Here is a 26,994-nt window from a genome sequence, read left to right as displayed (position 1 = left end):
TGAGAGAGACGGAGCAAAGGCAGGATGAGACCCTTTTCCAGAGGGGAGATCCCTTCCAGTCGTTCTACCACACACAGAGTCAGCCTGGCTCCATGTGTGCCCAGATCACACCTTTAGGGACAAATCTATCCAGCTGGGAATGTTCAGCACTGACGAGCAAATCCCTGCTGTGTTATTTAGCTGCCCAACTTTGAATATCCAGGCTGGAAAGGTTGTGAAGCCTTCACACCCTTTGTGTGTGACTGCACACACACGTACACACACAGCCCAGTCCTTGATAGCACTAAAACTCGATGCAAGCAAATTAACAGGGATTCATTAACGCTAAGAAGGGCAACTTTCAATTTTCCACCAGATGCTGAGAGGTGAACTATTCATCAAAACCTGAGCCAGCACAGAGGAGGGAGGGCACTGGGAACCCTCACACGGATTTATGGTAACTCTGCAGCCAGACAGTGACCTTCCCCCGTTATCAACAGGAGTGTCAGCGCAGATAAGGCTGCGGCAGCCGCGAGGCGCCATGGCTGAGGCCCCACTTTATCCCAGTGAGCCTCCCCAGCAGCTCCCAAGGCCCAGCCTGCAGAGATGGAATCAGCACAGGAAAATCCCACGTGTCAGCAGTGCTCTCACACCCCAGCAGCTGCCTCTGGTTCTGCTGCCCCAATGCAGAGCACAGAGAGGCACAGGGAGAGGTGGCTCAGGGTGTCACCAGTGCCAGGGTCCCACCTTGATGGTCTGGTAAGATCCACTGTAGAGATAGTTCTGGGAAGCCACCAGTGCTCGCACCCAGTGGTTGAGACCTGTCAGCTCCTTCTTCAGCTTGAGCTCAGTACCCACAATATCCCACACCTGTGGAAAGCAGGGACAAACCACACACATGGAGAGGAATCTCACTGGGGCTGGGGAGGACATGGACAGCAGTGCCCACCCCTGCCCAAGGCCCTCACAGCTCCTGTGGGGATCCTTGTGCCAGCTCTCCTGCCTGATGGGAATCGTCTGATCCCACTGACTTGCCGACAAAACCCAGTGAACTGCTGAGTAGGCACATTCTCTGAGGGAGCCAGCCTGGAGCCTGCATTATTGCTGGCAGAGACCCTTCACGAGCAGAGCCACAGGCTGCAAAACCTAAACCACAGCTGCAAGGAACTGCCCTGCACTTCCACTCCCACAAAGCTCCTCTCCCACCCCTGGCACGCAGGGACTGGCAGATCTCACTACCCCCACTCTGAGCCTGCTTGGCTCATTGGCAGGAAGTGGCCAGGGATGACAAACCCAAAAGGCCCCAAATTCTCCTTGTGCTGTGTGGCTGCTCCAGCCCTGAGCCCTATCCAGAGCTGAACCACTGCAGGCCCCAAATAAAGAAAAGAGCACAGTCCTCTTACAGATGGACAGGCCCATAAGCTGTCTCACCAGGAGCTGGAAGCAGAACCACGGGAATCCAGCCAAGGCTTTAAAGGGCAGCCTGAAAAGCTGTTCCCTGATTTCTGCATGTTTTAGGTAGGGAACGCAGACTCAAGATCCTTTGGAGGCGGTTGCAAAACAGGCAGCCTGAATCTCCAGCCCGTTCTGGAGCCCAGGCACAATTCCCAATGGTCTGGGCAGGTCTGTTGGGGGTCTGAGGACACACACGCTCAGGAACTGCCAGGATGCTCCAGCTGCAGCCTCAGGTTTACAGAGTTGGAAGAAATACAGCGTTTTTGCAGCCAGAGAACAGCTTTGCCTTGAGCAGAGAGCATGGGCTAAACCTCTGCAGTGCTGGCTGCTCTGTGGCTCAGGAGAGCTTAGCAACAAGGTCACCCACAGGTCAAAATGCCACTTTCTTCCTCTTTGGACACTTCTGCCTGAGAGTTTGTACTCCTGGTGCCCAACCAGCCCCAGAGGAGCCCCTGAGCTGTACCTTGATGGCTTTAAGGGAGCCACTGAAGAGCATGTTGTGTGAGGAGACCAAAGTGCAAACAGGATTGTCGTGTGCTCGGATCGTGTTCACCTTCTGCAGGTTTTGAATATCCCAGACCTGCAAAGAGGAATCACAGAATCATGGAATGGTTTAGGTGGGAAAAGCCTTCTAAGATCAAGTCCAGCACTGTCAAACCCACCAAAGCAGAGCACCCATGAGGGCAGGGCAGGCCCCTCGTGCTGAGGCCCTTCCTCTGCCTCTGGAGGCAGGGAATGACACAACAGGCAGCACAGGTCACTCGTCTGAGCCACTGTCCTGGCTGATCAGGATCAACCGCCCTGCCCAGCTCAGAGCACCAGCCTCCTGCTCTCAGGCAGGAGCTGGGAGTGGGAAACCCAGCCCACAGGAAACCCCCAAACCCAAGCCAGGAATGCAGGCAGTGGATAGAGCCCACGAGGGTTATCAGTCCCACAGCACTGGCAGAGGAGGGACACAGGCCCTGCTGCAGAGCAGGCATGGACACCCCGTACTCACGATGATGGTGCAGTCAGCAGAGCCACTGTACAGCTTGTTCCTGCAATGACACCGGGACACAAAGCGGGGTCACCGAGGGACAGCACCATGTGCAGGGTCCCAGCTCGTCCCCAGGCACTGGGGGGGACAGGAGCTGCAGCCCCACGGCCTTGCTGGGCCAAGGCTGCACACACCCACCCCAGAGCAGGCCCAGCTCCCATGGGAGGCCAGGCTGGACTGGCCCTTGGAGCAGGGAGCCAAGCACCCCGCTGGTGACCAGGGGAGGAAACCAGGACATGGGGGAGACCAGAGAGACATGCTCTTTGTCCATTTCTCCAGAGTAAAGAGGCAAGATGAGCCTCTCATGCATAACTAGGCACAGGCAGGACAGAGGATGGGAATTGTGAGGGCATGCTCAGGAGCCCCAGGGGCTGTCCCCACTCTCCCCAGGGGCAGGTGTCCCTCCCCACTCACCCCTGGATGCAGAGAGCCAGTACAATTCCATCATGACCCTCCAGGGTCTTTTGGCACTTGTATGTGGTACAGGTATCCCACACCTAACAGGAAACACAAGGCAGCAGCTGGAGCCCCGGGCAGGATGTCAGCACCCGGAGCAGGAAACTGCCTGGCTGTCACTTGGGCACTGCCTGCTGGGCCCCCAGGCCTGGGAGGCCTGGCTAGGAAAGGGAATGCACTGCAGAGGGTCAGGCTGAAGCTAATGGGACACAGGACAGCAGCAGGAATCAGCTCTGCCTCCCTCAGCCCAGGCCAACACAACACACTGAGACAAAGGAGCAGCACTCAGCTCCTGCTTTAGCACTTCCCACCCCATCCCAGGGCTCCAATGGCACAGCACAGCTTCCTCTGCCACTGCCAATGGCTTTCTCCTTGAGCACACACTGCTCTCTCAAGATGAACATGGGAATGTGGTGCCCAGAGCAGCCAGGACAGGGGAGAAATCTGCTCTCCTTGCCTAAAGTATTGCAATATCCATTTTCTTCCATGTGGTTCTAGAACCAAGGAAACTAAAGCTAGAAACTAAACCAAAGCTCTGCTCCTGGCAGGGTTAGTCACGGCAGCCCATGAGGGTCCCCAGCCTGGCCAGCAGCCACCACGGTGACACTGGGAAGGGCTGTTGAGGCTGCACCGGGGCAGTGCTGTCAGTTTGAGTTACTGAAAACAGGACAAAGAAAAACAAACATGCCATAAAATAGGGAAAGGACACATTGGATCAGGGAAAAATGTTTTGTTCTAAGATGACTTTTTATAACAGAGGAACATAAAATCAGAAGCTGAAATAGTCCTGAATACCCTAAACGCCACATAAAGCAAAGTCAGCAGCTGCAGGAATGAGATTCTAATCAGGGCTTTGCAAAGATCTCTGTTTGTCTCTCAATTTCACTGTCACATAATGTTTCCTTGCAGAGAATTTTGTCCAACTATAATCACAAAGAATCATTTGATTCTTTGGAGGAAACTTTAGGAAGCAACATCCCCCCACCCCACAAATGAGCTCAGCTTCTGTTCCATTTGCGAATGCAGAAGGTGCACGGAAGAGGGAAGCTCTTACCTTAATGGTTTTGTCTGAGGAGCCACTGAAGAGCAAGTCTCCTATGGAGTACACACACAAACACCACACGGGGCCCTGGTGGCCCACAAAGGTCCCCTTGCACTTGAAGATCTGCTGAGGATCATAGGCTGCAGAAAAGAGAGCCAGATGAGGGAAGGAGAGCAGTGCTGCTGCTCTGCACACCTGTGACAGCACCCAGGAGGGCTCCCTGGGCATCCCCCACACCCAGCCCGACGGAATGGGGACCACAGGGATACTCACATCCAAGGATGCCCATGTTGAGCCGAGCATTGATGTGGGAGAGCTCATCCTGAAAAACATAACAAGCTGTGTGAGCTGCGAAGCCATCCAGGCCAACCTGCCCTGGGCATGGCTTTGGGACTGTCCCCTCCACTGCTACAACCCTTCTTGTCTTCTTGACTCCCAGAGGGTCCTTCCTCAGTGGCCAACTCATCCTCTGACCAGAGGTCTCTCCTCTATGACTCTGTGACTGCCACCATCCCTCCAGAGACCACAGGACTCTGACAGCACCTCAGACCAGCACTAAACTCTTCAGTATTCAGACAGGCCCAGAAATACCTTCCAGAACATACTGTCCTCACTCTGCTTGGATCTGCTTATCTCCCTGCTTTCTGCAGGCAGGGAGGAGGGTACAATGCCCCTGTAAAAGGCCCAGCCTTTGGAGCAGAAGGCTCTGCCCAAAGCCTCCCCCCACTGCAGGAGAAGCCTAGTTAGGAGCAGAGCCAGCTAACTCCATCCCAGGGCCCCCCCTCACATTCAGCATGGAGGCGTCCCTGCGGAATTCCATCAGGTCCTCGCTCAGCTTGCTCTGGTTCTCATCCAGCACATCTGCAAGAGAGGGACAGGCCCACAGTCACTGCAGAGCCACTGATGGCATCCCAGGGAACAGGCAGAGGGCACCCACTGCCACCCAACTCAGAACACACTGCTGCAATCAGCAGGGAAAGCAACCCTGCAATGCACCACCCAAAGAGCTGCCCTGTCCTACAGCTCTGACCACAGAGCTCCTCTGGTGCAGACTCACCAAACTTCAGCTCCAGGTTCTTCTCCAGCTGGTCGATTTTCTCGGAGAGTTTCCCCAGCATGGAGCGCAGGAAGGCGATCTCCTGGTCCTTCTGGGCCATTGCCACCTGCATCTCATGGAAGCGATCGTCTGTCTGCTGCAGGAACTCCTTCAGACCCTCAAACTTGCATGTCTCCAGGTGGGTCTCGTAAGTGTCCTGGTTTCCTATGAACGTGCACCTGAAGGGAAGGCAGATGCTGGCTGGAGCAGGGCTCACGTAGAGATTCCTTGCTCAGCTGGCTCCTCAGTGGAGCTTCAAGGCCTGTGTGGGTCCCCAGCTGCCCTGCTCCTTCTGCCAGCAGCAGGGATACTGTGGTTCATGATCCTTCAAAGGCTGGACTTGATGATCTTGGAGGTCCTTTTCAATTTTAATGACTCTGTGATCTTGCTGGGACAGGCCAACTGCAGGACAAGAGAGGCCAAGCAGCTCCCATTCTTCCAGCCAGGGCATTGGCCCCAAACTGGACAGTCTGTCTGGGCAGTTGCAAGGAAAAGCAGATCTTGGGCAGGAGACAGAGTGTGGTATCAGTTTGCTGTTTTCACCAGGAGCCATAAAAACCAGTGGAAAAAACTGCAGCTCACCTCAGCAGATGCTGACTTGGGCCTGCAGCAGGGCTGCTCTGCCAGGACTTGCCTTGCTCTGCCTCTGCCAAGACATGGCTTAGGATCATGGAATCACAGAATTGTTGAGGTTGGAAAAGGCCTCTAAGACCACTGAGTCCACTTGTTCCCCCAAGGCCAGCACTAACCCACGTCCCCAAGTGCCACATCTACACGGCACTAAAACTCCTCAGGGATGAGGACTCCACCACTGCCCTGTGCCAGCGCTGGAAGAACTTTTGGTGAACCCACTTCCTGCAACAGTAAACCCAAGCAGGGCCTGCCCTGGGGCTCGGGTGACAGGGAACCCTCTGAGGCAGATCAGCACTTCCCTTGCCCTGGGACAAGGACTCGTTGGCAAGACACTGCCACGGTGCTCAAATTACTCTCGTACCCATCCTCCTCTCATCGTGCTCTGACTCTCCTCCAGCTGTTCTTCCGCCTGAGCACTCATCTTCCTCACCCTCCTCTTCACTGGGCACCATGACCTGCCTGTTCCAACCCAGAGGCTCCGGGGCTGCCTCCCGCAATCCCTGTAACCCCGAGCTCAGCCTCAGGTTAATGCACAGCACTGGGGAGAGCTGCTCAGAGGCCTCAGGGCCACCCCAAGGCTGCAGCAAAAGCATCAGATCCTTACCCGTATTTGGAGTGGGGGCACTTGATGTGCTCACACTCTTTCAGGTGAGCCTCCAGGTTCATTTTGAGGAGGGGAGGGCAGCTGGGGTTGTTGGGGCAGCGCACGGGCCTGTAATCACAGCTGCTCTCATGATCCCTGCCACGGAGAGAAGCAAAGGCAGGGAAAATCAGCAACAAAGCAAAAATTAATAGGAACGACACAGATCGTTGGGAGAGGAGCAAACCAGCCCTGTGAGGCTGTCAGGTGATCCAAAGCCTCCTGCTCTGAGACTGCAATTCCAGCTTTAAATTCTCATTTGGCCAGAAAATTGAGAGTAATAATAGGCCACATCTTCACAGGGCACATCTACTTCTGCAGCTGATGGGCTGAGCCTTCAGGCAGCCATCAACAACAGGCAATAGACAGGGAAAACAGGGAATGCATTTAGGATGGGGAGGGAGATAGATTTCAAATTCATAGGATATAACCAAGGTAATTCCTTTTACAAAAAGAATCCCATCCTCTGTGGTCTCTACTTGACCACAGCCACAGAGCTTCATCCCAGATGTGAGGTGGCTGCTCTCACAGTGCACCCCGTGTCCCTGTGCTGGCACTCAGGTAAGATGGGAGCAGAAAACAACATCCTTCCCCTGACACCAGCCCATCTGCCTCCACCTCAACTGTCCCCTGAAGCCACCCTGCCCCATCCCACACCCTGGCACACCCAAACAGAGCAGCGCTGGCAGGAGCTGCACGGCCCCAGAGCTGCAGGGCAGCTCAGGCAGGCCAGGCTGGCACAGCCCTTTCCCTGGAGAGGCTGCAGGCTGGAAAAAGCACTCACTTCCTAGCACTCAGCTTGATAGTGAAGGGGCAGCCACGGGGGTCCACCTCGAAGGCGGTGGGCTTGCTGCTGGCCGCGGGCCGGCAGCCGTACTTGCAGTGGATGAACAGCTCCCCGATCTGCTCGGCCACAGCGATGTTGTTCACCACCACCGTCAGCTTGGCGTTGTCCACGGGACACTTCTCTGCCAGGGAGGGAAGGATGACACAGTCAGTGAGGGCTGAGACAGGGCACGAGCGTTTCCAAGAGCCCCTGTGTGGAAATTGTATTTTTCTGCCTTCTCTAGTCAAGTCGGCCAACTCCCAGGTGAGTGGCCATGGAAGGAGCCAGGAATATTCACCTGAGGTCTGCAAGGCATTATCTTTGGGTTGTCTTGGGGCTTGGAAAAGTCAAAGTTTATGTTAATCCATAATGATTTGAGGGAGCTGCCAATGAAAGAAGCCCACACTGATTCAGACTACCATGTGCTGGCTGAAGGGTGAGTGTCATCACCAGATGCCCCATCCATAACCTGCTCCTTCACCCAGGCCTGGGCTCAGCTCCTGCTACCAGCAACCCCTGAATCCCAGAATCCTTTAGGTTGGAAAAGACCTCCAAGATCATCGAGTCCAAGCCTTGGACCGGTCACCACCTTTTCAACTGAGCACTGCCACATCCAGTTGCTTACTGAACACTCCAGGGATGGGAATTGCAATTGCAAAGCCTTTTGCTACAGATCTGTGGGTTGGGATTGATATGGCAGAGCACGGTGAGGGGATTAACACACAAAGCAGAGGGACCTCTTGCATATGGAACACAAAAATCTTAAGACAAAAAGAGCTGCTGCTTTGCAGGACTCCCCAGGGAGCCTCCTCAGGGCCTGCTGCTCTGGTAATGCCAATGGCTTGGCTTTGTGCTGAACAACACCTTGCCAAGAGGGACACAGGCTCATGCCAAAAAAAGGCTTTTTTTGCGGCCAGAGTCCAGCCCAAGCAGGAGCTGGTTAGCCCAGAGCAGCAGCCAGGGGCCTCGGCTCTCCCAGGGTTCTGCAAGAGCTGGATGAGCTAAAGCAGCTCAGTGGGGCTCAGTCAGGGTCCAGAACCCTGGCACTGAGGGGATGGGGGAGGAGGGGTTGATGCCAAACGTGGCTCCTGGTTCTTTATCCAGGCAGCCACAGAAAGCTTTCAGTTTGAAATCAGTGGGTCAGCTCTGGGCGAGATGTATTATCCTGGGATTATCCATTGCATATTCCCGGATCTGAGAACATCCTGTGCCCAGGAGCAGGGCCCAGCACTCTCTGCAGTGCCCATTCTCCAGAGTGTACCATCAGCCCCCAGCCCCACCCCTCACTGCCGCAGTGGCACATCTGACTGACAGCTTGCTTTAAGCCCTTTGGACACTTTTCTGCAGGTTTCTCTTTACGTGAAAGCAAATAAACCAGAAAATAACAGTGTTTTGGCTGCACCACACAAGAACAGTTCTGTACTCACCAGATGTTAAGGCACATCTCCTGCAAAATGTGTGCTGTGGAGACAGAGAGGAACAGCAGTGTCAGCGTAAAACGAGAGCGGGCAAATTATTCCCTGTGGCAAACGTTGGGAAAGGTGGGAGATACCAAAGCCTGTGGCTCAGGGGCCCCAGCAGCTGTTCTGCCTGTTTTAGCTCAGCATCACAGGGCAAACCCCAGCTGCTTGTTCAGGCAGCTCAGGGTGCAGCACAGGTCCTGCTCCCGAGAGTACTGAACACACAGTTTGGAGCTTTGATGTTCTCCCCGTTCAGGATCAGGCCAGAATTGTGTTGCAAGCCAAAGCCCAGGGGCATGTTCTGCCACACTCTGATTGATATTCCTGGGATCACAGAATCCTGGAATGGTGTGGGTTGGAAGGGATCTTAGAGATCATCAAGTTCCAATTCCCTGCCATGGGCAGGGACACCTTCCACTAGACCAGGGCTCAGAGCTCCATCCAGCCTGGTCTCGAACACATCCAAGTCCTTCCTACCCTCCATGTCTGCAGAGGGTTTCTCTACTTCGTCCTCCACTTTAGCCCATGTCATCCCTCCATTCCCCCGAGAAGCCCTCAAGGGAAGGGAAAAGGGGAAGCCTGGCCTCTCCCTGTCCTTGCCCAGTCAGCCCATCACATTCATCTCTCTGGAGCCCTTCTAAGGCAGCAGAAGCTGCCCTCTCCTGCTGTCAGGCAGATGGAACAGCTGGTTTGTAAGCCCATTAAATGCTCTGTAAATTTGAGCACTTTAAATAGGTCCCCTCTCAGTGTTCTGACAGTTTAACTTGACAAAGTAGCAAACACAATCTAACACACTAATGAATATAAAGGCTGCAGCATTTCACTGGTCCTGATCCTGCCCTGTGGATTCCCTGGAGCCTCCTCAGCCACATTCCCCTGCCACAGAGCCAGCTCTTGGCAGGGCTGTGAGTCCCTCTCTGGAGCTGTTATCTGCTGCCCTGCTCCCATGGCCTTTTCCTGCCCAGCACAGCTGCACCGAGCTCCCTCCAGAGCTGCCAGACCAGGACTGCAGATGAAGCCAGGCTGCTTCCTGCAGTGGGGTTTTTTTCCACATTAACCAGTAAATCTCACTGTCTCTGTGCAGAGCTGCTTACTGGAATAGTGCAGCCAAACTGCACCAGCTTCCAGCACTTTTGGGGAATAGTACACTCACTGCAATAAACAATCCTAAGCTCTGCTCCTGTTGCTACAGCCCCATCTTGGTGATCAGAAGCACGTCAGAAGCATTAGAGCCATCTCAAAGCCATCTTTCTTCACAAGCAGCGCAGAAGCAGGAATAATATACAGCTTCTATTAAATCCCAGTAAAATGGAATCCAGAAGAATATTCATAATACCCCGTGCCTTTCATTTGAAGATCTCAAATCCCTTTGCAAGCATTAACTAAATGAAGCTTCAAGCCATTCTTGTTTTATGAGCAACACTTCCTTCACAACTGAAGCACAGCCGTTCCTGGGGCGCCCAGGAGCTCCTGCAGAGCCCTTCACGAGGAGTTTTCGACCTCAAGGAAGCCACAGCAAGGAGACTGAAGATGGCCAGGACAGGGTGGCTGACAGTACAGCTCTCCTGGGAAAAACCACCCCATTTTAAGCAAGCCCTAGTTTTGCTTGACAGTCACCAGGGAAAGACAGAGGGGACAGTCCAGGCTTGGCTCTGGCTCACACAGGATATTTGGGAGAGCCCTGCCTTACCCCACAGGTTGTGATGACTGGATCCTTAAACACACTGCAGCACAGCTGGCAGCACAGCTTCACGGATGGCTGCTCTGCAAACACCAGGGGCTCCTGCAGGGCACACAAAGGGACAGAGACAGCGGGGATTAGTCCAAACCAAGAGCCTGCAGCTCTGCAGAAGGAATAACACAACCCCTCAGTGGTGAGCCTTGGGGAGCCTGGGGCACACTGAGGATTTCATCATCTCAACATAAAATTCTGCCTGGATCTGCTAAGTTCCAGTAGGGAAAGAATGAACTTGGGAATGGTTGGAGACCCTCAGCTCATCACAAACTGGGGGCCACCAGCATCTGGCAGGATCAGGACCTGACAGCAAACTGCACAGACCAACTTGTTTGCCAATGATTCAAGTCACCAGAACTGCATGAGCTGCACTGGCTGGGACTTTGTCCTTGGTTGGACTGAACGTAGAGTTGTCAAAACTGTACAAAGCCTGAGCTTAAAAGCAATTTTAAAGCAGTCTGCACTCATGTTTTTGAAACATTCTGAAGGAAGGGCTCCTTCATTCCTTAGGAAGCAGAAACAACATTGTTTCTGCTGCAATGGGCCCATCTCTCCATTCTGTTTACCAACTAGGACTGCCAGTACAGGGCTCCAAGCACATCCTCCCAGAGCACCACGGCTCTCCAGGGCTCCAAGCATGTCCTCCTGGAGCACCACAGCTCTCCATGCTCACATTTCAGAGCATTTCCAATCAATCTCTGTGGTTTGCTCTGCCTTTTCATCCTGTGCTGCTCTCAGAAATGCAAACACAGCCAGCCCCCTGGGTTCCTAAATATGAAACACACTCTTATCCCAGATCAGTGGCAGAATGCCGCCTGACCTTTTATTCATCCAGTTTGGGGTTGGTTACTGGGTCACAAGCTAAGCTCAGTTAAAAAGTATCCTCCCCCAACGCATAGACAATTCCTTGCACCCTCCTGGGGCTTAAAATCAAGTCAGTGGGGTGCCGCACAGCTCTGAATGGCGATGGGGCTCCAAATCCAAGGGGAATTGTATTTCTCTTGCTGCCTGGGGCCAGACCACCAGCCTGAGCCTTGCAACCCACCCTGCTCTGCTGCAGGGCCAGGGAATCACACAGGACTTTGAAAGGACTTACAGTTTTTCTGGGAAGCAGAAAAGCCTCACCATTGTCCTCGCTTTCCAGGCAGGGAAATGGTACATAAGGAAGCAAAGTCAGTGGTGGAAACAAAGTTAAAAGCAGGAGTCTGAGCCAGGCACCGCACAAAATCTGTCCGTGAGAGCTCTGTGTACTCACGACAGTCCACTAAGTTACTCTTTTGACACTGAGCTTCCTAATCCTGCTCCTTCAGACAATCCCAAATACCTACTGGCTCCTCCTCTTCCTCATGGAGTGAGAACGTGGAGCGCAAGGACATGTTGGACTCGGAGTGCAAGGAGCGGACGGAGATAGCGGAGTCGGAGCGGCGCGGGGTGCTGATCGGAGGCTGCGGACACAGAGCAGCTCTGGTCAGTGCAAATAATTCCCAAACTCCAGGCAGAGCCTTCAAGTTCAGTTTTCCCCTTCCACAACACTCAGCTGCTCCATTCCCAGCTGCATTGAGTGGCCCGGCTGCTGTGTGCCCTTCCCTGCACCATGCCCAGAGACAGGAATCACTTGGGTTTAACTCCCTTAGCCAGGCTGCCATCGAAATTCCAAGCACATCACTTTCTCCAAGGTGCATTCCCTGCACACTTACCGTGCACGGCCGCAAAGCAACGGTCTGGAAGAATTAATCCTTCATGGAAAGCTCCGTAAATCTCCCCCAGAGACTGCTCCAGCTCCTGCAATGTCTCTAATCTCTACAGCAGCACTTGTTGTTGCACTCACTATCTAACTTCTGCCAAATTTCTTTGCGTAAGTGTGGAAACTTCCTTCTATTGAATTCTCTGTGAGCCTGGCTCTACCGCTTCCTGCTCGGGAGGGGAGAGCGGAGTGGAAACCGCGTGCACCAATCCAGAGAAATCCCTCTGGCTATGGTGGCCTTGGGATTGGCTTTGAGGGAATGCTGCTGCTGGAATATTAAGCAGCAGCACATCTCCGAGGGTGGAATATCAACCATCAGCACATAGCCAAGGTGCTATTTGGTGTCAAAGCGCGACCGGAGACTGCAGACCATGGGTGACTGGATTTGGGAATTCAGTGCAACTGGGAGCACAGCCACTGCAGGGTTACTCTGGAAGAGATGCTGCTGGTGGACTGGGAAAGGTGCAGAGAGGAGGAATAAAGGTCTTCGATGAGCAGAATGGATGCTTTGACAAAGAAATGGGAAAATGAAGCCAGAAGCCTCAGACACCCCAGACAAGGGATGATGGATGGGCATCTGCATGTGTCACTCCACTCCAAGGCTTGGCTGTAGCCTACGTCAGTCTCCACCTCTGAGGAGTGTTGGCTGGAAAGAGCTCTGGAGATCCCTGGCTGCCCACTGGAAAAGGGACTCTCCCTGGCCCTGGCCCAGGTCAGGCCTGGCACTGCCCAGCAGGAACAGGGAAAGCCACACAGACCAGACTCGGCTGAGTTCCTGTCCTGCACCTTGTGAGCAAAACGCTTTTCCTCGTGCTCCACCTGAGCCTTGTGAGCTGCATTCTGTGTGCCTGCCCTGGGTAAAAGTGGGTGACATCAGACCCAAGGACAAAGGCAATGCAGGAGGTCAGTGGGGCCGGCAGGAAATTCAGCAATGAAAGCTGCAAGATGAGGTTCAGAGGCTGCTGCCTTCCCCGGAGACAAAGCATGCTGCAGCCCGAGGGCAGCCTGGCTGGGCTGCAGAAGAGGAGCAGACCAGGATCCTGCTGGTTCCTCATACTGCTCTGCTACTTCATTTTTATGATCCTGGGCTCTGAGGAACTCAGAAATGCTGCATCTGCTTCCAAGCCAAAGCATAAATGTCTTTCTCTTAAAGACAGCATATTTATTGACTAAATAGGTAAACCTTAAGGAGGAATGGTTATAATGAGGTAAATCAATTTTATGTGTATCCATTAATTTTATTATTTTCCTCCACTAGTAGCAGAAATTACTAAAATAACAAGAATGACTGTGCATCGTTCCCACTCTGGGGGTGATAGGGGGGTGAGGGCAGCAAAGGCAGGCTCTGCAGTGAGGCAGGTTTGTAACCAGCAACATCCAGTGAGGATCACCAAAGGAGAGGGGGAACTGCAGCATTCCAGCATTTCCAGGAGGCAGGGGTGCAAGGCACAGAAGGTTTGTGTAAGACTGTGGGCTCAGCTCCCTGTGTCCTGGTTCGGGTAATGCTGGAGTTAACTGCACAGGGGAGAAGGGGATGTGCTGAGAAGGATCCCTCACTCCCCCTGGGCTGTGGGGACAACACAGATGGCAGAGGGTGTGCTGGCAGTTCCAGACCCTCTGGGTATCTGCAGCCTGGGTTTTGCTAAGCAAACAAGGATAAAACTCAAGAGACCTTATTTTTGCACTAAACATCAGGCACACCTTCAAACAGCCCAAGGATGGAGCACTCAAACATCTGATGGAAGATGGAGAGTTTTTGCTGGTAATTCAATCCAGCCCCTGGCTCAGAGGTGAAGTTCCCTGTAAACAACAGACTTTGGACAACCAGGCAGCCTCCATCCACAGTATCCAACTGTTCCAATATTCAGTTGCAATCTTTAGCTGCAGTTCCCATCACCTCAGCTACAGGAGCAGCCTCCAGGTGAAGGCCCCAGCTCCATGTAGGCACAGCAAGGTGGGAACCTGTGGCACTGTGTCCAGTAATCCCTGCCTTGCACACAGAACACACTGCTGCTTTTGTCTCATTAACAGCAGCTTTAAAAGGAAAGAAAAAGGAGTGGTGGAGGTCACAGGAGGGCTCTGACTTGTCTCCAACTGTCTCTCTGATGGCTGAGAAGCCCTTGGCAGCTTCTGGAGGAGGGAAAACTCAGTGATGAGGAAGGGAAATCCCAGATTATTTCTTGACAAAGCAAATGAAGCTTCCTAAGAGGGTTAGTGAGTCTGTCTGGAGCAGCAGGCAGAGCAGGACCGGGGCAGTTCTGGTTTGTCAGCACCTCACACTGCTTCCTGAACCACTCATTAATCCTCTCACTATTTTTGCTAAAGAATATTTAACACTCCAGGGAAAGTGGGCTGAGACTGTCCAAGAGGATGGAAGCTGGCTCTCAGCAGAGATCTCCCCCATTCTTGGCTGCACACCCCAGTTCATGCCAGTGGGGTTTTCAAATGAGTCAGGGAGTTTCTTCATCAGACCTGGCTAAATGAAATATCCACAGCATCCCCTCCTCTGGAAAAATCCTCCCCTCTGCCCTGTGAGAACTGCCCAGCTTGTGAAAAGGGCACTGTGAGCCCAGCACTCAGCCCACAGGTCCATGCTGACAGCCAGGGGTGGCCTGAACACTGGCCCAGCTCGTGGGGTTAGTGGTGGGCTGGAGAGCTGCATTTGGCAAGGACACCAGGAAATTTTCAAAGGACTTGTTAGAAAAAAGACCAACAACAAACAAAACCCCCACGGGCTCACATAAAACACAGCAAGATGTCTGAGCAACAGAAGGAACTTTATAGGATGCTGACAATAAAATTCTTTGCAATCTGGTGTCAAATTTATTTTAAGAAGTGCTGCAGCTCCATACTGTTGCTGACCCCAGTCTCTGCCAGTGCCTAATTCCAGCAGCAGTGATCCATTTATGCCTGGCTTGGAAATTGGGTCTTGTAACCTGACTAAGTCTACCAGTACTTAATTTGAAGTCTGCTACTAACTTGCTTAGATCTCAACAGAGCTTGTGGTTCTGAGATGTGGTTGGAGCACCATGGACAGAAGGTCCAGCCTCGGAGCTGTCCATCCTTTCACCAAGGTTTGCTTTGCTGTTGCTGGTCTTGATTTAATTGATTGAGTGAATTTAATTTCTCTCCAAGCAGCTAACCCTGGAGCCTGTTGAATCACTAAATTCCCCAAAATGAACTGACCCAGAAGTGAGTGAGAAAACTGGATACAAAATTGCAACTGCTTTTCCACCAGGATATTGGGAGACACAGGAACGGTTTGCGTGAGAAGCCCAGCACAGCCTGCAGCGTCCAACATCCCACTCTGCAGGTTCCAAACCCGCTCCCTGTGGTCAGAGGCCCCATCTGGAGGTGGGAATAGGAATGGATTCTACGGCCATAACTGCAGAGCCAGCTGGGATCCATCCAACACGGAGAGTGCCTGGCCCCAGTCATGGCCCAGACATCTCTGGCAGGGGCTGTTTCCTCCTGAGCTCCCTGCTCTCCCAGGAGCCACATACACCCTCACAAGGAGGCTGTGGGATCTGTAGTTCCCAGGCTTTGGACCCACATAACGATTTCAAGCAGTGTGAAAAGCAGCACCAGCAGCTCCAGCCTAAAGCCCCAGGTCAGAATGAGCTGCTTCCCCCTGGCACCAACCATGGGAGCAGCCAGGAATGCTGAGGCTGGTCCTGCCTCTGGGCACAGGTAACACAGAGAATGATGAGGGAGGCAGAGGAGTTCAGAGGAGCTCCAGACACCTCTCATTTCACTTCTACCCAGCTAAGCCAGCCAGGAGGGTCCTGGCAACACCTACCATGCCATCGTCCTCATCCCGTGGGGAGTAGGTGAGGGTGCTGGAGGAGGACGGGGTCCGACGGTGCTGCTTGAAAGTATTGGTCCCGTCAGCTTTAAGTGGAGTTCAAGAAGAAAAACAAGCATTTAGGCTCGTCAGAAACATTTCTGAGCTATGGGCCAGCCTCTGTAGCTGTAAGTGATCCTTAGAAAAAGACCGGGGATTCTCCAACGCCAGTTCATGACTGGACATATCAGCACAGGTAGAACAACCCTGATCTCTGAGAGCTTGCCCAGAGAAGAGCTCAGATAATATTCTGTCAGGTCCACAGGTTAAAAATACTATTAAAAGGAAACTTTATACTCCCACGTATCTCAGTCACCAATAAAAATTGCCTGGATCCAGGGAGGTCTGGATATCCTTGAGGCACAGGGGAGGCATGCTAAACTAAATAAGAGATATTTGTATAGAGATCATATTACTGACTTGTATAAAAGTCTGAATGTAAATATTCGGGAGTCCAAAACCATCCAGAGTTCAGGACAAATGTAATCCAAACATTTTTCTCAGGCAGATGTTCATTTCCTTATCTAAATCAGTGTCAAGTCTTTTTGTCTCTATTAAAGGACAGATATTTGTTCTCCAAAATGAAATCAGGCCTCTTCCTATATTCACCCCACGTGCCAGGGCTCAGGCTCCCCTCACCTGCTGAGCTTTGAGGGACAAGGCACAGGAATTCTAAATGAGCAGGGACATTTGCATCCCCTCCTGTCTGAGCTAAAAATGGCCACGGGGTTTTACCAAAGCTCCAGAGTGACTCACAGTCAGGCACGGAGTGAAGATGGAAATTTTCAGCATTGGTGATGATTGTCACAGGGATCAATAAGATTTGGTGCTGAGCTCAGTATCAAACCCTGTTGTACTGAAAACTACTCTGTTTTCAGCAGGGGCTTCCCAGTGGTACTGCTCAGTCTGCCTGAGGGGAGAAAATTCCCGTGCCTGCTCATTTCCATCATGTCAGGACACTTGGGCTGCCTAACACCAAACCCAGCCCCTCAGCACCCGGTTAATGACCACAGGGATTCTCCCAAGAGCTTTATGATCTGTAAAACAACCACCACCCTGGGATCACACACAGTGCTCTGGGGAGATACTGTACACATGAAACACTCACGCTTTGTGATGGTGGTCACAGCAGAGAAGGCTGGTCCAAAAGTTGTTTCCATTCTTGTCTGAAATATTGAAAAAATGAATGTCAGGGCATTTAAAGCCTTCAGACTTTTCCTGAGCTGGTGAAATACTGCATACACATTCCCAGCTTTTATCTGTGAATAGCGAGATTTTAAGTGGCAAGAAAATACCATATTTCAAAAGAAAGGATGAGAACACAGGAAGCAGCCCTGTCCCCTCTCTGTGCCACCAGCAGTGGCCTTACCCCGTTAGCGTTTTCAGAAGTAGTGATGTTTGTTGTGCCACTGGAGAAACGATTGTAGCGAGCGTTCTTGTTTGAGCTCATAATCTAGGCCAGCATCTGTTAGTCATGGGAAGCTTGCTCTGTGGAAGAAGAAGGACATGAAGAGAGCGAGGTTTGTTGTGTGTATTTTCCTGGGCTCACTCTCCTGCAGCATGAAGCCTGTGTGAGTTACCCAAACTCACATAAACCTGGATTTTCAGAAGCAAGAGGCGAGGACAAAATCAGATTCCTTCAATTTGTCTCTGGATGAATGTTCAGCATTTTTTAAATATATGATTATCTTTTAATAAGAGCCTCATTTCTCTCCCTCCACTGTTTCATTAGGCTCAAGTTCGCAAAGTCAAGAATTCCACAACAATAATCTGCAGAAACATGTGGAGTTTGCTTTCTTTAACCTCTGCTGAAACCTGATGCTGCTTCAGGGCACAATTATGCTGCTGTCCCAGCAAATCTGACAAGATGCTCTCAGTCTTTTTTAGAGCCAGGATACCCTCAGGAAGGAGCTGCAGCTCCTCTGCCATCACACAGAGATGCTCCTGGCTCAGGCAGGCAGGAGTTTCCCTCAGAGACAACGCTCAGCCAGGCACCAGGGAGGTGAAGTATCTCAGGTGTTTCTAGCAGTTGGTTTTCTCTTATCTGGGAGTGACAAGTCCTAAATCTCCAAGCTCTTTATAAAGCACTGTGATTTCTCCACTTTACAGGAACAGAAACTGAGGCTCAGAGAGAGGATCCCACCACACAGCTGTGACCTGGGATTCGTCCAGGGATTCCCACCTCCCTGGAGAGCCCTGGGACACAGGGCTGGGCACATCCTGCACACACATTTTAAACACTGCAAAGGTGACACTCGAGCTGTCCTCGGCCAAGGTTCTGCTCATGGCCTGACACAGCACTTCCTGGTGCTCCCTGCAGCTCTGGATCCAACAGCTGTCAGGCAGCCAGGAACAGCAGCAGCAGAATCCTGAGCAGGGAATTGCTGCTCAGGTCTAAACTTTCAGAAACAACTATGTTCAAAAATCATATAAAACCAAAATTCCAAAGAAAAACCAAACAAACAGAAACCCTGAAACCAAACCCAAAACCATCTGAAAACCAGGGATCTGGATAATGTTTTCCACACACGTGACAGCGCTGTCCTGGCTGCTTGCAAATGCCAGATCCCTGAGGAAATGCTGAGCACAGAGTCTGGAGCTGTCTCAAAAGCAGCAGGAATGAGGCAGAGTTGTGCTGCTGCATCAGGGAGACCTGCGGAGTTTAAAGCTGGGCTCCAGCAAGCCAGAAGTTTGGCTTGGGCCATCAGATCCTTTTATTCCTGTCCATGTTCCTGAGGGCACAGAGAGCAGAGGCAACCAGGAGGGTGGGAGGTGGAAGAGGGCAGACAAAGGGTTTGGGCCACTGGCCATGGCCCCATGAGATCTGATCACTCAGCCTCCCTCCCTCTGGCAGCCTTGGATGAGCCACTGGAGCTCTTGGCTTCCTCCCGGCAAAAAATTCCCCCTTCTGCACAAGCCTAAAAATTCCCCTCTTCAACTACAAAGCCTGAAGATGAGAGGTCTCCAGCTGGGGTCTCCAGATGATGCAGTACTCATAAATTAAGCAAAGCAAGTACTTCTATGAGTGATGGCACAAACTGCCGCATTTCCTGGGATTTCCCATCTCAAGGTTGCATTATCTCATGTTCAATAACATGTGTCTCCCCAAAAATTCCCCTCTCTGCAGGTTCTCTACATCTAGCAGTACAGCTCGGCTCACCACTCTCCTCTGGAAAAGGGATTCAGCACTCTCCTCCTCCCATTATTGGGTGGAAGCAGAGAAATATTCCACTTTCCTGGAATATGAATCCATGATCCCTTTTTCAGAGAACCTCAGCAACACCTACCCACACACCCTTTATCCTGCATTGCTCAAAGGCAGGAGCAGGGATATGCTCCCACTTCATCAGCCATGTCAGTTAAGGTTAAGGGAACCGTGCATATCAAATATTCCTCTTGTGGTTTAGGGCAAACAGTCATTCCCAGATGGAAAGAGAGGAAGCCCATCCTGATGGAGGATCGTGGGCTGTCTGGAGACTCAGGCAGAGCTTCGTTCCCTCTTATTTTCAGGGTATGTATCACCTTCAGATGTAACAGATGGAGACTCAAGCAATGGGATACACTCAGAGACAGGGAAAACAAAAATGGGGATAACTGACAGCATGAGGATTTCTGTGATATCATTAAATGTTGGATCAGACGTGCCACAAGCAGTGACTGCAGCCACTCAAGCCACTGCAATGACCCTTCCATCCCTGCCTGGGAACCTCCAGTAAATCCAAAGTGAGAGAGGGGATGTGGAACACACGGATTTTCCACTCCCTGTTTATAAGCATGACCTGTGCCTGCAGCTTGGCTGAGCAAGGTACCTGCAGCAGCAGCAGGGAGCCTGCTCGTGTCTGCTCCGAGCAGAGACCAGAGGAATGTGAGCAATGGAAAACATGTTGAGCGGAATATCAGCCAGGCTGCACGACACCAGCTGCCACAGCAATATCTGATTTCAGCCCAAACCTCTGCACCCACCATAGGCAGGAGCATTTCAGCAGAGCAGATGCCTCTCCAGAGCATTGTCTGACAAGCTCCTCACACCTTCCTTTCCATCTGAGAACCTTTTCCAACTGATATCAAAGAATTTAAAAGGAGGCAGAAAAGCTGATGTTGTTAACACTAATACCAGCCTTTGCTTGGCATTTGAACTGTGCCAACTACACTGTCCTGTGCTCCCAGGCCTGGAGGATGAGTGTCCCTCTTGGGTGGCTGGTGTTGAGAACCCAGCCTGTGACCCAGATTCTCCTTGCCTGGACTTAATTATTTTTTATTTTTTAACATGCAACATCAGTGTTTTTTACAGTAAACAAAGAGGGGGGAAAAAATCTCCCCTGGAAAAAGGAAATTGTGGGGACCCAATATTCAGTAAATCTCACAGCTGATCATAACCAGATGTGAGGAGGGGCAGGGATAGGTTTCAGCATTTGCACATCACAGGGATCAACTCAAGGCTTTTGAGACTCAGTGAGAAGAAAAGCCTTAAAATCCTACTGTAGTATTCCAGGCAAGGAAAAACCCAACCACCAGTAGCTGCAGAGGCAGCTGCAGGGCGAAGCAGTGCTCTTTCTCCCCACTGCTGAGAGGAGATCCAAAAGGATCAGCCACGGATCACCCCCTGACTGTACCTCAGAGCTGGGAGGAGAATCAGGACCAGTGGCCTGGCTAATTCCAGAGTCCTGGGGTCTGGTGGGACTGGCACAGAATCTCAAGGGTCTGCCCTCCCTCCCGTCAGCCCCAGAGCACACACAGACCCTTGGCTATTCCCATGGCACAGAGTCACCTTTCCAAGACACCAGCAACAGTCTCCCCCTCACACAACCACCAGTGCTTGGGGCTCAGAGACTTGTCCTACACCTGCTGGGTCTTCCTTTCCCTCCTCTCTGCCCACTGAAGCTCTCTCCAAGGGTATTCACCCTCAAGGAAACTGCTGGGCTGGCAAATTGCCCCACAGCAGGAGTGCTTGCCAGTGGGAAAGATAGGCATGGGTTATCCTGCCCTGGCTGGAACAGCCTCTGGCTGATGTGAACTTCCTTATCTCACAGCTTGGGTATTTATGGCGTAAGACACAAGATTCTGTGCCTCTTACGACACTGCATGCAGAACAAGAAGGGTTACACATCCTTGAGGGTATTGGCACATCCCCAAGGAAATACTCCGATGAAAGCTCCAACAACTCCATGGGACAAGGGCAAAGCACGCAGGTGCCAAGGGCACAGGGTGTTTGTGGGCTAATTAACTATTCTGTGACCATCAGCACCTCAGGCCCACCTCAGCAGGGTGAGGAGGACTATCAGCATCTGGTCTGACCTGTACAGCACAGGCTGTAAGAATGCAGAGCTACAGCAGATCCCTGAGATAGACACCTCTCATGGCACACCGGATGGGAAGCAGACAGTGGAGCCCAGTGGTCACTCCTCAGCTCAGGGAACACTAGGCCAGGATTCCCAAGCACCACTGCTGAGTCAGCTTGTTCCAGCTCCCAGGGGAAGATGGTGAATAAAAGCCAGCAGTGAAATCACCACATCTGCAGGTGACACTCGGCTCTTCCGAGCTGTCAATACCACTTTGGCGGTGAAGAACTTACGAAAAACCCCACAAAATGAAAGAGACAAAGAGGTTGTAGACGAGCAAAAATCTAAAAGACCTGACCCAGCAGGACATTTCTTACACTCTTCAGATGTCAGTCAGTGTAGGAAGGACAAAAAACACAAACAGAAGTTCGGCCTTACTGACAGGATGTGGCACCTTCAGCTGATGAATCTGTGGAAGAGTCTTTTAACTGTTTATAAGTTTTTCTTATAAGTCACACCAGCTTTTCTGAATGTCTTACACTGAGACCATAACTGTACTGAGCCGTCATCAATAAAAATAAAAGGGATATTTTTAATTGCTGCTACTTTTACCAGCACTTCCACTGACTGCAGGGCTGTGAGAGCACATTCAATAGCTGTTTGAACACTGCCATGCCTTTGAACAAATGGAGTTCAGAAAGGAAAAGCATTTCATACGGTGCTTTTCCTAAAGGATAATGAAACCTTGGGATAGAAGAATATTTGCAATACCTCACGTTAAAACCTGAAGCTGTAACTTTAAAATGCTCCCATAGCTGGATCAAAAGTGATTGCTCTGGTGAAATGAAGCACCTCAATTTTCCCAGAAAAATAAAATTAAATTAGAAGTTAGAACAGAGGCCAATATTCAGTGCTGTTCCATGACACAAAACTACATTTGAAGCTTTATTTCCATTTCAGGTAACCTGGAAGGATCCACCTACAACACCATTTTTGTTAGGCAGTCCATGGCTCAACATTCTGACCCTGCAACCAAAATTGTCCTGTGTGGGCTCAGCACCTCCTCAGTCACTGCTGGGCAGGAACAGGCACATTCACAGCTCTGTCACACAAGGACCTTAATCAAAAGGTGCTTTAAAAGTTGGCCCTGCCACTGCAGAGCTGCGTGCTGTGCCTTTCACAGCTTGTGCTCTTCCACATCCTCTCTCAAAGAACAGGTCCCTTCCGCGACCATCTCATTGTTAAACTGTGGATTTGGTGAAGGAAAAAGAATAAAACCCCATCCAAGCCCCGAAACCAACAACATCCTCCCTGTCCAAGGCAAAAATCTCAGTCCTGCTGCAGTTCCCCAGGAGGGAATGGCCAACTCTGTGCAAAGCAGATCTTGATGAAAGATCTTCAGAAGCTGAGAACAGTCACCCACACCACTCACACCACAACTGGTGCTCACTAGCGCTCCTCAGACTTGTCTGACAGAGAACAAGTGGCTGCCAAGACCCCACAGGGTCCTGTGGGCTGGCTCAGCTCTGCTGTTGGTCTCCCTGCTGCAAATCCGGTAGATAGAGGGGCTTGCAACTCAATTGAAAACTCTTGAAGACATGGCAGGTCAGCAGCAAAGCCTGGGGGATGGAGAAATCTGGCCTCTGTTCTCCCAAGGATGCCAGAGGAATGTTTGTCTCTCCTAGATTCTGCTCTCCTGAAGTCCTGCTAGACCCAAAGCAATCAAAGCTCCTCTCTCCTTTATTCCTCAATTCCTGTGCCATGGTTGAGGCCTTTTCCAACTGCTTTGCCTTATGGTTGGCTGCACTGCATCTTTTGGAAAGCTGTAACCACCTCATCACACTATGGGATTCTTCCAGATTAAAGTCATAAGAAACCTGAGCCCATAACCATGACTCAAAAAGCACAAAGTATCACTTCCACCCCCTGTTCCCCCCAACATCCTCCAAAGCTTTGACACTTTATCACACACACTCTTCTCTGCCCTCTGGATGCAACTCAAGCACTTCCAAGATCCAGCTGAAATACATCATCTCCTTCAGAGAAAAAAACAAAAAAAAACCCCAGCAAATTCCAGTCACCTGCTCTTTTTTTTGTACAGTTTCCTTGGACTTTGCCACGAAGAAGAAGCAGGAGGCACCAACACTCATGGATCAAACTACTGATCCTGGGAGAAACAGGCACCAAATCCTTGATTCCAAAAGAAATCAGTGGATGTGGACACTTCCACCATGGAAAATTTACTGACAGCTTTCAGACAGAAGCACCACTCAGTGTCCCACAACCCTCAAACACCACGGATTAAACTCTCTCCCCCAGGGTGACTCAGAATTCCAGGGGAGGCAGCGGGACACTGCCTCTCCTCACAATCTTGGCTTCTGTGCTCACAACTCTGCCTAAGGAATATCGAGGACTTCCCACTTCTGAAACACCAGGAACAACCTCAGAACACACTTGCTGGGTTGCTGCGATCAAGCATTCCGCGTCCTTGCAAAGGTCACTCTGAAGGATCATAAAATCAGCGTGACAGAGCTCCAGCTGTTGGACACGCCACAGGTACCCACTTCCAAACCGATGCTGGATTCCAGGTACCTCCTGCTCTCCACTGAGAGATGAAAACAGTTCCTCCCTCACTGCTGAAGCGGAGCAGCTTCCCCGGGAATGCTGCCGACAGCCTGACACCCGGCACCCGGAGCAAACACTTTTCCTTGGAGGAAACTCACCCTTGGCCATCCTGGAGCAGCAGAGCCCGGCAAGATGCCACCACCATACCCAATTCCTGAGTTGTGGACAGGCTTTCCCTCGGCCAAAGTGCCTCTTCCGCTACGTGTGTGCGTGTGTGGATCGCTCCCCAGTGATGTAAACACAAAGGCATGCGGAGCAGTGGGCGATATGTAAATCCAGCTGGAAAATCCCACAGCTCAGCCAATCTCCACGCTGCCTCCCAGCTTTGCCCCGGCTGCTCTGGGTTCGGTTTAGTGCAGGAAAAACAACCCTCTCTTAGCACACATGGATTTATTCCCCTGATTGGAGAAAGCTCCAGAGACAGAAAAGTCCTTCACTTCCTTTAAGGGGAGTTTGAGTTTCTCACCCTCTTTATAGTTCCCAAACTGTTCAGAATTCTGAATAACAAACAGCGACACGGTCTTTGCCTGGAGAGACAATCCAGGGAAATCCAGTTAACTAATAGCCACAAAAAGGCAGAGCTGGGGAGCAGGACTCACCTGAAATATAGACACTGATGGTGGGGGACTTCTACTGCCAGGACACCCTCTCCCACAGCTGAGGTTCTCCCAGGAGCAGGCACTGCCCCACTCCAGCCCCCAGGACACCTCGTTAAAAGCAAGAAGGTGACTCTGAAGCTCCAAGCTCAGGCTATGCTAAAGGCAGAGCAGGAGCAGCCTGAATGGGTAATTTGGGGTGCTGCTGCCTTAGGCTCCTGGGGGACTTGCTGAGCTCAAAGAAGGGTGACACGTACCCCTGTGAGCAAGCAGCTGCCTCCTTCCTTGTCCCAGCTGCCACGACAGCCTCTGATCCAACCCACGGGCACAGGGACATGCTGGTGTGTGCCTCACCATGCCCATGACAAAGGAGCACAGGCAGGGAAGGGACAGCAAAGGGAATAAAAACCCAGAGGGAAGAAGTCCACAAGACTGAACATGGCCACGTAGTCCAAGTACTGGAATCCAGGAAGGATTTTCTCTCCAATGCCCTCCTCCTGGCACACCTGGGCTTGGCTGAGATTACGCATGAGGAAGGTACGCTCCAGGAAATCCCACACTCAGGGCCAGCAGGGCTTGGAAGGTCCCTGGGAACAGGTGAATGCTCAGCCCTCGAGGTGACCGATGGCTGAACCCCACTGAGGCTGCAAAGTGCTCAGCACTGCCCAGGAGCACCCCAGGGTGCAGGGCAGATCTGGCACCAGCACACAGTGCTCTGCAACATCGCAGAACCTGCAGGGCTCCCTGTGCCTCCAGCAGCACCTTGGGATTGTGGAAGCTGGGAAGGGAAGGGCTGACTTCAGCCAGGGGACACAAACTTCCATATGATGCTCATCTGTGGCTTTAGGCCATCAGAGGCTGCGCTGCCACGGGAACGGGCTGGTGAGGGCCCACTCAGGGATCCCCTGGATCAGGGAACCAAACCACCTGAAAACGATGGATTGGGTTTTGGTTTTTTTTTTCCTTGAGTCCAATCAATATGAAAATCCCTGTTTGAGTGTTAGCAGTGAAGGCACCAGCATCCCCTGACTGGAAACACCACTTTGGCTCAGGTTTCCCACTTCCACTGGGTAAAATGTTCCCTCCCTCAGGGCAGTGTCACCTGCACACAAACCAAACCCCAGCATGGGAGCTTTCTGTGTGGATTCACCCTGTCCCTTCCCTGCTCGAGACAGGGGACCCCAGGACCTGGAAGGAATCCAGCAGACTGCAGACACTACCTGCTCCTGCAGCTTCCTGCATGATTTTAAGGAGTTTCCCTTGCCAGGGGAGGTGCAGGTTGGACATCAGGAGGAATTTCTTCATGGAAGAGGTTGTCAGGCCTTGGAAGGGGCTGCCCAGGGAGGTTTGGAGTCCTCGTCCCTGGAGATGTCCAAGGAATGCCTGGACGTGGCACTCAGTGCTCTGGGCTGGGATTGGGCATGGGGTGAACTCAGTGGCCTTGGAGGTCTTTTCCAACCTAAACAGTTCTGGGATTCTGTGATCTCACACTACTTTCACTCATCAAGGGCTTTCTGGAACCATCCTTCACCCCCAAACCTTCTCCTGCAAGTCCCGAAATCCTCATTGTGGCTGGAAGCTGAAACCACTGACAGACAAACACTCGAGACCAAAATGCAGCAGCTGTTTAAGAGGAACCTGACTGCTCATTACAGGCTGAAAACACATCGCTGGGGGGAAAATGCACAGGGAGGCAAAATTAAGAGCGCTGGGATTGAAACAAAGGCAAAGCAACGTTGCCAAAGTGGAAAAAACAACTGCTAGGTCACAGTTCCTAGCACAGCTACGCCCTGGCAGGGACAACAGCCTGGACCTGGCGCGTTATGGACACACCAAACCCAGCTCTTGTAGCACGCACCAGCCCCCGACAGCACAGAGTCTTTGCCTTGGACCCCAAGAGAGCCCAAAAGGAAGCTGAACCCAAGGGAAATCCTCGCTGCTGCCCTTCCCAGCACACCAGCTCAGGGATCCGACAGGAGCAAAGCATTTGACAGCGTCTGTTACCGGGACAGCAGCTGCAGCGGGAGGGGACAGAGCCCAAGAGCTCGTTTGAAATGAGTAGAGGACGGCACAATTCACAATCCACCGCCTGATCCAGACCTGCAAATGTTCTGGGACAGCTACGGAGACCTACCCCCAGATACCCCACATTTTGTATATTGTGAAACCAAAGTCCAGGGAAATGAGGGTACTGGGAGGGCAGGAGAGAAAGAGCAGCAACACGTGCTGCGGTCGGACAAGGAGTGGAGCAGAAAACGACAAAACTAAGCAGAAAAACCCCAGAGCTAAGCAGAACCTGGGGTGAGACCCAGTGAACACGCCGGGAGGGCAGCGGGGGCGGTGAGCGAGACCCGGGCGGGATTCACGGGGGACGAACAGCGCAGATGATGCTCGAGCTCCTCGAAGCGCCCCAACAGACCCGCTGGCACCCCAGACACCGCGGGCGGTGGGCACGGGGCAGCCCCGGGAGCCTCCGCCGGCACCTCCCCGGCCCGCGGCCCAGCGCCCCCGGCCCGGCCCGGCCCGGCCCGGCCCCTCCCCTCACGGA

The 26,994-nt window shown here is 52.1% G+C and overlaps 1 protein-coding gene across 3 annotated transcripts in view; it reads right to left on the bottom strand.

The window, feature by feature from the left end:
* The window catches only part of TRAF7 (TNF receptor associated factor 7), a 29,580-nt gene that overhangs the window by 2,064 nt on the left and 522 nt on the right, over positions 1 to 26,994 (bottom strand). The window contains exons 1-17 of one of the 3 annotated variants that reach the window (XM_042036904.1): positions 23,949 to 24,051; positions 17,316 to 17,434; positions 17,055 to 17,112; positions 15,902 to 15,993; positions 11,687 to 11,803; positions 10,314 to 10,406; positions 8,591 to 8,624; positions 7,122 to 7,305; positions 6,302 to 6,436; positions 5,026 to 5,243; positions 4,756 to 4,829; positions 4,242 to 4,290; positions 3,981 to 4,108; positions 2,885 to 2,967; positions 2,432 to 2,471; positions 1,898 to 2,014; positions 727 to 849 (exon numbers count right to left, since the gene is read on the bottom strand). In XM_042036904.1, the coding sequence (XP_041892838.1) occupies positions 727 to 849; positions 1,898 to 2,014; positions 2,432 to 2,471; positions 2,885 to 2,967; positions 3,981 to 4,108; positions 4,242 to 4,290; positions 4,756 to 4,829; positions 5,026 to 5,243; positions 6,302 to 6,436; positions 7,122 to 7,305; positions 8,591 to 8,624; positions 10,314 to 10,406; positions 11,687 to 11,803; positions 15,902 to 15,993; positions 17,055 to 17,112; positions 17,316 to 17,396 (1,626 nt within the window). In that variant the 5' untranslated portion in view covers positions 17,397 to 17,434; positions 23,949 to 24,051. Of the gene's footprint in view, positions 1 to 726; positions 850 to 1,897; positions 2,015 to 2,431; positions 2,472 to 2,884; positions 2,968 to 3,980; positions 4,109 to 4,241; positions 4,291 to 4,755; positions 4,830 to 5,025; positions 5,244 to 6,301; positions 6,437 to 7,121; positions 7,306 to 8,590; positions 8,625 to 10,313; positions 10,407 to 11,686; positions 11,804 to 12,055; positions 12,149 to 15,901; positions 15,994 to 17,054; positions 17,113 to 17,315; positions 17,435 to 23,948; positions 24,052 to 26,994 lie in introns of those variants that run through there. The other 2 variants (XM_042036903.1, XM_042036905.1) reach the window with 2 other exon arrangements.

Source organism: Corvus kubaryi, unplaced genomic scaffold (assembly GCF_017639235.1).
Source record: "Corvus kubaryi isolate FWS band 111438036 unplaced genomic scaffold, C.kubaryi_AGA036_p1.0 37387, whole genome shotgun sequence".
In the NCBI taxonomy this organism is placed as follows: domain Eukaryota; kingdom Metazoa; phylum Chordata; class Aves; order Passeriformes; family Corvidae; genus Corvus; species Corvus kubaryi.
This window is presented reverse-complemented; position numbering and strand designations above follow the sequence as displayed.